This window comes from Aristolochia californica, unplaced genomic scaffold (genome assembly GCF_029961685.1).
Source record: "Aristolochia californica isolate CCGP_79_NKW_82.1479 unplaced genomic scaffold, dmAriCali1.0.hap1 SCAF_6, whole genome shotgun sequence".
NCBI lineage: Eukaryota > Viridiplantae > Streptophyta > Magnoliopsida > Piperales > Aristolochiaceae > Aristolochia > Aristolochia californica.
This window is the reverse complement of record NW_027182257.1, coordinates 685,927-698,168: the sequence shown is the minus strand read 5'-3', so window position 1 is coordinate 698,168 and position 12,242 is coordinate 685,927. Positions and strand designations below refer to the sequence as shown.

At 38.1% G+C, this 12,242-nt stretch overlaps 1 protein-coding gene across 1 annotated transcript; it reads right to left on the bottom strand.

Moving 5' to 3' along the window:
- Positions 1 to 2,078: 2,078 nt before the first annotated feature.
- Positions 2,079 to 4,060, bottom strand: LOC137934204 (transcription factor EAT1-like). Its single transcript, XM_068778477.1, has 3 exons — positions 3,101 to 4,060; positions 2,271 to 2,684; positions 2,079 to 2,174 (listed from the first exon to the last, which is right to left on the bottom strand). The coding sequence occupies exons 1-3, from the start codon at positions 4,058 to 4,060 to the stop codon at positions 2,079 to 2,081; spliced, it is 1,470 nt and encodes a 489-aa protein (XP_068634578.1).
- Positions 4,061 to 12,242: the final 8,182 nt, after the last annotated feature.

Here is a 12,242-nt window from a genome sequence, read left to right as displayed (position 1 = left end):
GTTACTCCCGGCGCGTGAAAAAAACTTCTCCGCTACGCGTCGCGCTATTTCTGTCCGTTTGTCTTGGTGGGACCCACGGGCTCTGTTTCATCTTCCTAGTACCGCTATACTCCAAAGCTTTACAGGGCACGTGCGGTTCATTAAGAGGCCAATAGGCCTCACGTGCTGAGCGTCAAGATTCCGAATATTCTGTGGGCCATGGGGTCATTGATCCATTAACTGTCAGTTTTGTGACTACGTAGTTGTTCCACGTCAAGCGTGATCCCGTTGTGGCAAAGAGGCTGCGAGGCTGTGGTAGCTGTGGGGGTGGGCATCCCTATCTTTAAGACGTTTTACTTACTCCAAAAGGAGAGTAATCTTGTTGCCCCCTTTAAAATTCGAAACGTAGGACACCCACCTCCTGGTATGGGGGGCCATGGCCCCTTACCCCCTCGTGGCCATCCATGATAGCTTATAATGTCTCTTTTATCATAATTTTGATAAATGTGTATGAGAATACTATCATAAGGTGTGTGTGCAAACATTATGTTAGGCCTAACTTTTGAGAGATACTTGTTTTGAGCATCTTGAAAGGTGTTTGGTTGAATAAAAATTTTCAAAAAATTGATTGGATCATCTCGAATTGTAAAATTATCCATGGATGGGGCAAAGTAGATTTATTCTATCAAATATCAATCAAATGTAGATTTAATTAACTTAATTGAAGTGAATTAGGTAATTTTTCTATTTTGGTTAGCAAGGGAAGAAGTTCTACTTCTTCATGTTCATTAGTTTCAAACATATATTTCTTAATATCTCATGCTGTTTCAGTTTTTTTAGTGTAAGTTACCACCTCATAAGAGATTTCATATAACTTTGTTCATATGTGAATCAACTAATAATTCATTGAGATGAAAGTTGAAGGTGATCTGATTTAAAGCACTGATCAAAATTATTTTGTCCTTAAGTAAGAAAATTAGTCATAAGAAGCACATCATCAGAATGTACCAGTAAGAAGCTCTTTTCTTCATATATTGCTTATTTGAATTCATTAGCAGCTCCTCAGAAACTTCATAAGAATCACTTTGTAGTGACAGAATGACCTGAATTCCTTCTGGGTATGGTTCATGATTTAAGCTTAAAAGAAAATATAGAGATACAAACACTACCCATTAGAAGCTCATCAGAAACTTCATCATAGCCTACATAAGAATTATTTTGTAATGACAGAATGACTTGAATTTCTTCTGGGTTTGGTTATTGATTTAAGCTTACAAAAAAAAAAACATAATTATATTTTTTATTTGAAGTTCATCAGAATATCATCTTACCCACTAGATGGGTAAGACTACTGAGATACAAACAAGGTTGAAACTGAACTGATCATCTAGTCTGACTGATTAAGCTTAAGGTCCAATGAAGGGAAGACCAAGTCCAGAGGAGAACTACAAGAACAAGCTAGAAATATCCATGCAAAAGATTAGTCTTTCCTATAGAGTTTGCTTTTCTATTGTTTGCTTCCATGGACATGGCTGTTTACAGACAATTAACATATTCAGTCACATTCACAAATTACAGTACATACACTGAAGGAAAATTGTAACTGATTGAAGCAGAAATCATTCTCTCTTCTTAAAGCAACAATAAAGATAGCATTTCAAGCATCCAGCACTACATGAAAACACTTTGGAAGGTACATTTATCTTCATGAATGATAGATCACCATAGTGGAGGTTTTTCACGGTTTCAGATACTGTGGTTTATGGCTTACTAAATCACTTTCAAAGCCATTACTGCTTGGTTTCGTTGGTTTCATGGTAGATTTACCACTGCTCACTCTTAAAAAGAGAAAAACTGATAGCCAAATTAATGGGGCAATTGGATCTCTCATATTAAACACGAGGTAATCTTGAAAACCATATCCTAGATTGTTTATTAAAAAAGTATGTCAAAATGAGTCCAAGCTAGACCTTCGGAGGTGGCTCCAAGGCCTTACAAGAGAAAACCCACCATTTGTTGCCGACAAGAAGTATTATGATCACCTTCACCTTTTGACTTAGATAAGAAAATAATTTGCCCTTGAAATGGTTTTGCCAACACTAGGTAGCAGATGAAAATCCTGGATGTTGTCTGTCAAGAACTTCAATGAGTTTCTTGGCAATGGCGCTTGCATACACAGAAGAACCTTCACTGATCTGTATGGAATGGTAAAAAAAAAAAACAATTTTAGACGATGAAGATCGAACTAGGTTTTTAAGGATTACTAGCAGGAGAGATTCAAGGATAATCACCTTGGTGTTAAACATGAAAATGTAGTAATCCCCGATGTTTCCACCAGCAACCTGGAGGAGATTCAGCTGCAGCTCATGGAGGACTCTCGCCACAATGAGCAGGCAATTCACCTTCTTCCGTTGGGTCAGCTTGATGTTAACTTCATCGTCTATGATCCGAACGTCGACCACAGTTTCTTTCGATTTCCTCAGAAGCCATGAGCTCCTCAGGGATCCATTAGACGAGTGCTCCCTATCAGTGGGTTTCATGGAGGAGCTTTCCATGTCAGCGGCCGCTTCGTCCTCCGACTTGAGCCTCTTGCTTCTCTCCCTCCCGCATCTCTTCTTCTCCACCAAGATCTTCAGCTCATCGACCGTCCTCAACAACTCCTTGATGTAGTCGATTGCGTCTCCCACTATCGAGGCCCTGTCACTCTATATAGAACAAAGAGCAAGGCATTAGCAGAGCCGCGAGTGGCTGAGAGAATTCATGAGAAGACCATCATCGACCCTCCATTGAAAAGGGTCGAGAGGCCTTATAAGACATGTGAAAGTTTCAGAAAATACTGTATTTGAGAAGGTACGAGAAACGAGGATGGACAAACCAGTAGCAAAAAAGCAAGTTTAGAATAGGAAAACTGAGACAGAGACGGTACTAACAGCAACGCGATCCTGCCATTTGTACATGAAATCTATAAAGTTGAAGATACGGGAGAAAGGAACAGAAAAACATGTCTGAGGTTTGTCAGCTTGTAGCACATGATTAAGATTAAACTGCCATTAAATGCATATAATAGAGAGAAGCTGCAGAAGCGTAAGAGAGAAGATTTTTAGTGAGAACGAACGAATACCTTTGTAGGGTTTGGAACAAGTGACTTCAGCGCCTTATACTTTTCATTCAACTGCTCTCTCCTTTGCCTTTCAGTGGCAAAATGGTTGGCTCCTCTGGCCTCTCCCCTTCCTAGACCACCCACTTCCCTCCTGAACTCCAAGACCGAGTTCTCTCCCTCTTGAAGAATTCCTCCATTCACCTCCCGATCTTCCATCCCTCCGAAGAAGGAGGCAGCCCTTGACGCCGGCAAGCCGTAGTTATTCGGCGGCAGAGTGTGGAAGAGCTCGCGGAATACGGGCGGTGGTGGCTGCTGAGGGAAGTTAAGTTGCAGCGGCGGGTCGTACAGAACGCTTGAGCCGGAAGTGTTATCGTTACCTACAGCCGGGAGCTCTCCAAAGATGTCCAGGTTGTGGAAATTTCCAGATTTCTTTCCGGCATCGTTGAAGGAGAGAGACGAAGCATGGGGGAGCATAGAAGGCATGGAGCACCGGGGCAGGTGTAAGAGGTTCAGAAGGTCAGGGGCGGTGTAAGATGGAGCCCCGTACTGGGACGAACCGAAGCACTGAAGATTGAGATCCTGCTGCTGAAGCGCGACTTGGTCGTTCAGTTGCTGATTATGGAAGAGATGAGCGCTGCCAACGGAGAGATTATCTTGCATGTCATGGACGCCATTGTTGTCCCAGCTGCTCATCTGGAGAGCCTGTTGGGAGCTCCGAAGTGCAGTTTCTATAAAGTGGCTGTTGTAGTCATGGTCCAGGTCGAAACCCATGTGTTCTTGCAGGTCCAGTCCCATGGTGGCCGCGGGTCCTCCTTCAGAAGTATGATTATTGCTGTTGGAGAAGTCTTCCATGGAGAAATTGGAGAGTTTGAGGTTTTCCTCCAAGTTATTATTAGTTGCAGTTTGGGAAGAAAGCCCATCGACAGGTAGCGGCAGAGGATGAGGATCGTGGGCATCAAAATAATCAGATTCACGAAACATTTTTCTTATTCTTTGCAGCTCAAGCTAGCTCTCCTGTTTCTTCCTCCTTCCTCTTTGGCTGCTTTAATTCTGGGCTTTCTCTGCATCAAATAGCAGAAATATCAATATGACTGCGAGCTGGTCATGCCAAAACAGTGAAAAAACATGCACCCCAAAATCGAAACCAGCTTTCCATTTGAGAGGAGACGGAGCTTGTCTCAGACCCTTAACTCTAGATAGAAGACATGTTTTTGAACGAAATCGAAAAAGCTAAAAGAGACTCATATCAGGAAAAGAATGAAATTTCCGCCCATGGAGCCAGAGAACATTAAAGAATATGATTGAACATACCTGATCAGGAAGCAAAACAATGGAAGGAAGAACCTCCAAGACAACGAAAGGGCACGAGCCTGAATTCACCAAACGGCTTTTTTATAACAAAATTACAGTTCCTTGCGTCTGGGGAACTACAAAATCAGTAACAACTCAGAAGAATATTATTCGGTTAAACTGAAACAGAAAGGCAATCGACTCACACCCGGCCGGATTGGTCACGAAGAGAGAACTACTTATAGGGTTCAAACCAGACGACGACGACAGAAAAGAGAAACTCGGTCGCTTTGTCTCAGTAACAGTTCTATCAAATAAAACCCAGACAAGAACTCCATCCATTCATGATTCATCACCCCTCAAGAGCACCCAAACCAGCTTATTAATTCATACACGAAATTCAACGCAATCTTCCAGTGATTCAAAGGGCGATTTGGATGAAGAAAGAGATGTTTCAGTGGCAGGAGAAAAAAGGGAGGCAGAAATGGGTCCCTTTCACTGTCTTCTTCCTCGGACACGAAGAGCAGAGAAGGATCAGTGGGAGAGAGATGGAGACGAAGAAATAGGCGAACCGGGACTCTTTGATTGCCCTTTCAGGGCAGAGAGGTTGTTACTGAGATTCCCTTCGGTGGGGCCCACATCAATATCCGTATTCTGATCTTGCGCGTGAAATGTAGGTCTCTCGGCTCGGCTTCATTATTATCAAAAGCTGATCCCATAGATTAACCCTTCCCTTTCATTTGGAATCACCAAAATACCATCCTTAAAATTCCCGAAAGTTTAGGGTAAAAGTACACATCGTTAAGACGATCCTGTTCGCTCATGAAGGCTTAGAAGCTTACTATTTGGGGTTATTAGATTTTTTTTAATTTTTTAATAGAGGCAATAAAAATGAAAACAAAAACATCCTTTTAGAAGCAGACAAGGGCATTTTCGTGAACTAACTTTCCGTTTTCTTAAGAAAAACAAAGTAGGGGACCACATAGTAATATTCCATGCATGCAAACCGGCAACCAAAACTAACCCAACCGCGACGGTTTTTTAACCAGTGCAAAATTATTATACTTATACCCTTAAGAATTAAAAAACCATACTCACACCCAAATATAAAGTAATTATACTCTACTCCTTACTTTCGAAAAAGTTCGCTCTAAGGAGAGGGTAGACGGTATACCCTTAAACGAACATAATTACTGATATTACAGGGGTTTAACTGGAATTTTGAAACTAGAAAGGGTAATTGGAATTAAAAACAAAAACAAACTCAAATTTGTTCGAGAAAGATGCGTTCACAGAAAGTGGATGGGCAGAGAAAAAAACTCATTAGATAACTGGGGTTTTAATTTTTACTAGTATTTAAAGAATGAATAGGTAAAAAATTAAAAATAAGAGAGGGAATGTCTCTCATGGTTTTTACCAACTACTACTTCAATCAACAATCTTCATGCTCTTTTTACTCACCATTCTTCTGTTATTTCTCACTATAGGAAGTTGGGAAATGCAGGGCATGCTTCCTACCTTTCCTACAAACCCTATCTCCAATATAAAACACTAAATAATTTTAAATAATTTTTTTTTGGTAAGATAACAGTGCAAAACAATGAGACCTAGAATTTTCAATCTAAATCTGGTTCCACATTTATTTGGAATCTCTATCAAAGAAAAGGAAAAAGAAAATAATTTTTTACTGTTTAATAATAGAGAATCGTAGAGAGAAAAGAAAATTTTCCATCTTACAATGATGGAACTCCTAGAGAAAAGAAAAGAAATTAAAAGGGGTAGAGAAAATGTCAGTCATAAAAAAATTAAAATATTATTAATTATTTAAAAATAATACTAATTTTTTTTTATTTTTTCCACACGTATCTAAATAAAAGAAACTATATTTCTCTTTCATTTTCTCCCTCATTTTCCACGGACATCCAAACAAGAGAAAAGAAACTCTTTTTTTTTTTTTTTTTTTCTAGTGGTTCCGAACCCTTAAGGAACAAACAAAAGAAGGGAAGGAGTTACCGTGTTAATCTTCTCAATCTTGCAAAACCCAAGTTGGTTTGATGAGCAGTGTTACCTGTATCTCCAATACATGTCAAGTATCAAACTGTGCGGCAAGAAATGCAATATTAACAGAATCTAAACCCTGATATTAGCATATGCATTTTTGACATAATTAGGTTAAGGACAGGCCCAGGCATTTGAACGAGGAGAGGGAGAAATACTGTACAGTAGACACAACAAATGTTACAGATCTGGGTTTGTATTTTCAGGTTACGTACATGTTTGGCCATTTACAGAAATATGAAACGGAATGTTGTTCAGTTGTGGAAGCAAAGATTTCAGAGTATTTTTATTGGCCTTTCAAAAGATGTCTGAAATGGAACCAATTGAGTCGTAACAGAAAGTTTATTTAAAAAAAAAAATGAAATTAAACCCAGATTCTTGCATCAGAGACTTCTCATGTCACTTACGGAAGATATGACGTCTCCTGGGTCAATTTGTTGACTAGTTCAAAAGGTTCCTGTTTTGAGCTTGAAAATTCTACTTTCTTCTCCTTCTTTCACGGTAATGCTGGTTTGGGCTTGGTTCCCTGTCAAGAGTCTTTTTGTCCGACCTGTGAGTTCCCATTTGATCATCTCTACCAAACCAGCTTTTGCTTGACTGAGATCTGGAATTCTTCAAAAGATAGGTCTCCCTCTTTTCTTCTTCTTCTTCTTCTTCTTATTTTTTTATTTTATTTTTATTTTTTTCTTCGTACTTGTTGCAACATTGACTGAGTTGCATAGATCAGGCTAAGAAAGCTAACGGAGTACCAACATAGGCGATTCCTGTTGCTACTATTCTAGTTATCAAGAACATAACAAAAACAAGCACGGCAGAAAAATTTCACCAATCATGGAGTACCATTCCAGTAAAAAATAGGCACCAAGATCAAGGGTCTTGATTTAATTATTGATGTCTCTGACCAAGGATCCACGCTGGAGATCTTCTGTAAGATCTTGAAGACTTACCTTTATACAGGGTATTCTTTCAAATTCCACATCAGTAAACTGCGAAGCGATGCAAGCAATTACCTTCTCTCTCAGAAAACAATTGCAGCACAACAAAAGACGACATGAATAAAATGGAAAATTTGCTTGTGCAAGTTGGTTTTATGGGTAGGTGGTAGTTGGATGACAAGAAGAAGGTTGAAGAAGGAACCTATACATGGAAGGATATTCCTGCCATGCATGGTTACCTGAGAAAAGATTGAACACAAGAGATTTTGACCACCAAAAATTTAATCCAAACCACCCAACAGGTGAAGAACTGAGCCACAAGAACATCAATTGCCAGTTACCTCTTTAACACGTAGTAAAAGTATGGTAATTACTTGTGGGTGAAAACGAAAAAAAACAGATCAAATGACTTTCAACTGATTCCTCTAAGGCATCGGGTCAGGCTAAAAATAATCCATGAAGAAAATGATGAAGCTCCAATGAATGAACTGCATCTATATTCCCAGTAAATAGAATCAGATAGACAGTGCTACCCCAAATATAGATCATCTACTCTCCTCCAAAGATGCCATCGCCTATGAACCACACCAATTTCCTAGATCAACCCAAAAACTAGAAAGTACCGACTACTTCATGAATTTCGGTCTCAATTTATGATCCAGAAAACCTTCAGAAACTTAATAATTCTGCATACATTATCGTTTACATCTGTGTATATTGTGCTTTTTATAAACCATATTGGTCTCCTGAGGGTAGGCTGGATCATAGATCCACATATCTGTTTTCCTGCAATTAGTGAACTACAATATTATCAATGAAAATACAAACATTTATCTTCAGTCTATTGTTGATTTAAAGGACCATAAAGGAAATGACACATTAAGCTGTAGTGAATACATGTCCAACCATCCATTTTGTTGGTATATGTTGGTGATCTGTGTTAAGTATTTGACTTTCCACACCTTAATCGACTAGTCTTTTCGGGTTGTATTGGTTAGGTATTTACATGGTATCAGAGCAGGTTTCGCACATCCCGTCTTCGAATCGCGGGGACTTTGCATTTGCATTTGTATTTGGAATTTGTCCTGGGTTTAACCCGGGGGTTTGGTTTGCGGGGGAGTGTTGGAATATGTTGGTGATCTGTGTTAAGTATTTGACTTTCCACACCTTAATCGACTAGTCTTTTCGGGTTGTATTGGTTAAGTACTTACACATTTTGCCATAAAATAATAACAAAAAACGAAATAAACTGCCTAAGCACTACAAAAGGATTTATTTTTTTTTAAATCGTGAAATTTTATTGAGAAACAAGAATATTGTTACCGTTGTTAATCATTGTAAGCACTAGAAAAGATGACATGCACACAAGAATTATATTATCGAACTACAAAAAGATTAACATGATTTAAAGGCCTACCTCCTCATTTACCTCACACTTAAGGATGATACAAACAACATTGCAAGAAATGTTGTACAGGGTTTGTATATCCAGACAGTCCTATAAGTTCATAATTTATACTTCCATCTTATAACAGGAAAAAAAAGGAAAGAAAAAATTCACCTATTCAAAACCCAAAACTAAATTTGCCTACTCTATATCCCTAGTTATGAGTAAATTTGCTTCCCAAGAAGAGGGGTATTCGTTTCCTGAAATATACAAAAAAGAAAAAAAAAAATGTATAAGAGCTAATATCTTGGCTGCAAGTAAAATATCTTCCATACTACCATCACATTAAATCTTCATAGTTTTATGCATGACATAAAAAAAAGGAATTGCATGTCGTGCTGATAGATTAGTCTTTCACTTTGTTCTTTCATTTGAAGAAATTCAACCTATCCATTAAGTGGATAAAGGAAATTCAGAAACTCTTAATCCCAATTGACAACAGTGAATTCTATATTGAATATGAAGTAAGCCTTGATGATTAAGGCAAATTAACATTATCCATTTTTATTCCTTATAACAGAGATAACTTGTATGAGTTTAATCATAAAAAAATGTGAAATTCCTAGCTATAAAGAGGAGACTAAAGTATTGAAATAAGAATATAATAATCATTATGAACAAATGCAACCTAACAAAGAGGTAAATTGACTTTGATCAAGATTGACTCCTTGTCCAGCAAATAAATCAGCAAACATCTTTGCACTTCCAGAATATGACACGAGGGAACCAGCAATACTAATGTAGGTTGATTCACTTGAAAGTTCTGATTCAGCAGTAAACCAAAGTTTCCCTTATAGTCCTTCCAAAGGAACGTATATTGTATTATTTTAAGAACGTTTTTTTTTTTTTTTTTACTTATTCAAATATTGGTTACATAAAAAAACACTTGCAGGATGCTTCAGATTCTTGTGCCTTAGGGCCAAACGCTTAAGGCACAATACCACGCAGGATCCTTAAAACTCTTATGAGACTTGAACCTAAGACCCGACACTGAGAAGCCTTCCAATGCAGCCCCTGAGCCAAAGGCTTAATGTACAATACCATTATATCCAAATGATACACGGAACATGAAACCTTAGCTACAGAAGGAAAACAAGGTAATATTAGTAAAGAATTCCAAACCTCTAGAGATATTATTCTAAAAGCATGGATTAATAACTGTTTAGCCAATTAATTATTTTCTTGTTTTTGAATATTGAAACCCCATACCTTGGGGAGACTTGATTCCCCAACACCTCACACTAGAACCCTCCCATGTGGCCATTGAGCTGGAGGTCTAATCCACAGTTTAGTCAACAAATTACAAAAAAAATATATGCATAAATTTGCACACTTAGAATCGGATAGTAAAATCTTTAAAATTAAAAAAAAAAAAGCAAAATACTAAAGGGTCTTGCTTTTAATCACATCACCTTCAGTGCAAAAGACAGCATGAATTACATAACATAGATATATAACATCCACTTACCTCTTCAGGTGGTTTTGGCTTTAGAAGATTGTAGCTGGTTCACTAAGCAAGGGCTGATTAGTAAATGGGCTTTCTGGATAAACAAATCTTCTCCAACTAAGGGTCCATTTGTCATCACCCTCTTATAAGGAAGCTGATAAGAGAACCGTTTGGCAGACCATGTCTCCGGATTATGTCCATATTGAGTAACTCTTTTTCCTCACATGCCTAAGTTTTTAAAATTTCCTCTCATTGTACCAAAGCTTTGTTGTCCAATCTCAAGTTAAGTTGGGGCCATATCAAACATATTAGGAAAATCATTGGACAATACCAGAAGCAATCTTTTCCAGACCCTGATAAATGCCATTATCACAACTCATTTGAAATCCGCTGAGTGAATTACTGCATATAACTTGCCTTGCACAAAGTTTCACATATTGAGCCCCTATGCTAGACTGTTGAAGTCCTCTCGAAAGACCAAAATATTCTTAGGTCTTGTCTACACTAGTTTGACCCTCCTGCACATTGCATTGCCAATAGCCCAACCTAGAAAAACCATTAGCAGTTTTTTTCTACTTACTGAAGTGACAGAACTCATCCACTTCATCTTATCACCTGACAGCAAAATGAAAGTATCGACGTAAATAAAAAAGAAACGGATCATGAATTTCAATTACTACATTTCTGTCTTTGTTATTGTCATTGTTGTCCTCCTATCTCATAAAATCTCAAACTCAAAAGTCTCAGGTCGAGCTTAAAATACAAAACATGAACCGATAGGTTTCAATATGTGAATCAAAGCTTTCCAATGAAAGGAGCTCCAAAGGTTTAAAAGATGCTAGTGTCCAAGCTTTCTTTTAAAAGAAAATTATGGAACAACAACGTTTTGTTGTAAGCTCCACTTTCCATCGAAAAACATCGATATTTCACTGAACGAATCCACTTCTTCAAGAAATGTAGAAATGAAAAGAAATAGATAAATCATCGAACAAATTACCTACTCTCATTACATTCGTACGCTATACGTTGAATAGTCATTTTTCAAACTAGAAAATGAGAACTAAAATTTTACAGCCTAATTAATCAGACGTAGAAACTAGAAAGTATTCATCTCCTACCTAAGGCACTTAGTTCATCAAATCAATAATCCCTCAAGAACGTGGTCTGCGTGATCCTGAATTATACAGACGCTTCAGACAAGTCTGATTCAGATGCCAAGAACAATCAGAAAACTAGAGAATCAAAACCGATCATCTAAACATCCAGGTGATTTAGTAATCAAAGCGCCAAAAGAAATGGTAGCAGAAAAACACCTCAATTTTGGAGTCAGGGGCGAAAGCGATCATAAATTTCAGAGGGAAAATGGAAGGCCAATTTCGCCATTTGTCGTAGTTTGAAAATTTTAGAGCCGCGGAAGGAAGCATAGAGGCGTCGAAGTTGCGACTCGAGAAGAAAACATCCCGTGGTTCCCACGGTCACGGGAGCCACCCGTGGGAACCACGTCATTTCCTCCCTTACATTTTACGTGATCAAAACCGTAATTTACACGGGACCCACTAACTCATACCAAATTCTCAGCGATCAAAGCTATTCATTCACTTGGGACCCATGAACTCATACAAAATTCTCTACTGTCAGACTTTTGTTAGAAATGAATTCAGCAATGCCAATTTTTTATCCACTAACAATTATTTTATTAAGATACCATTTTTTTTCTCTCCAGCTGTTGATCTACGAAAAACCATTTGGTTCAAAACATGGGAAACAATTATCCCAACCATCCGATCATGATCAAACGGTTAAAATAACCATTGATTAGATGACTAAGATAACCCTTTTGTATACTTCACACTAAATGGTTTTTCGTAATAGACAAGTTATTTTTATCCCTAAAACCCTTAACCCTAGAAAATTAGAGGAGTTCAACACTTGAAAAAGCAAATTCATGAACACCCAATTCTTTCAAGGTACTCCAATCCTTATGAG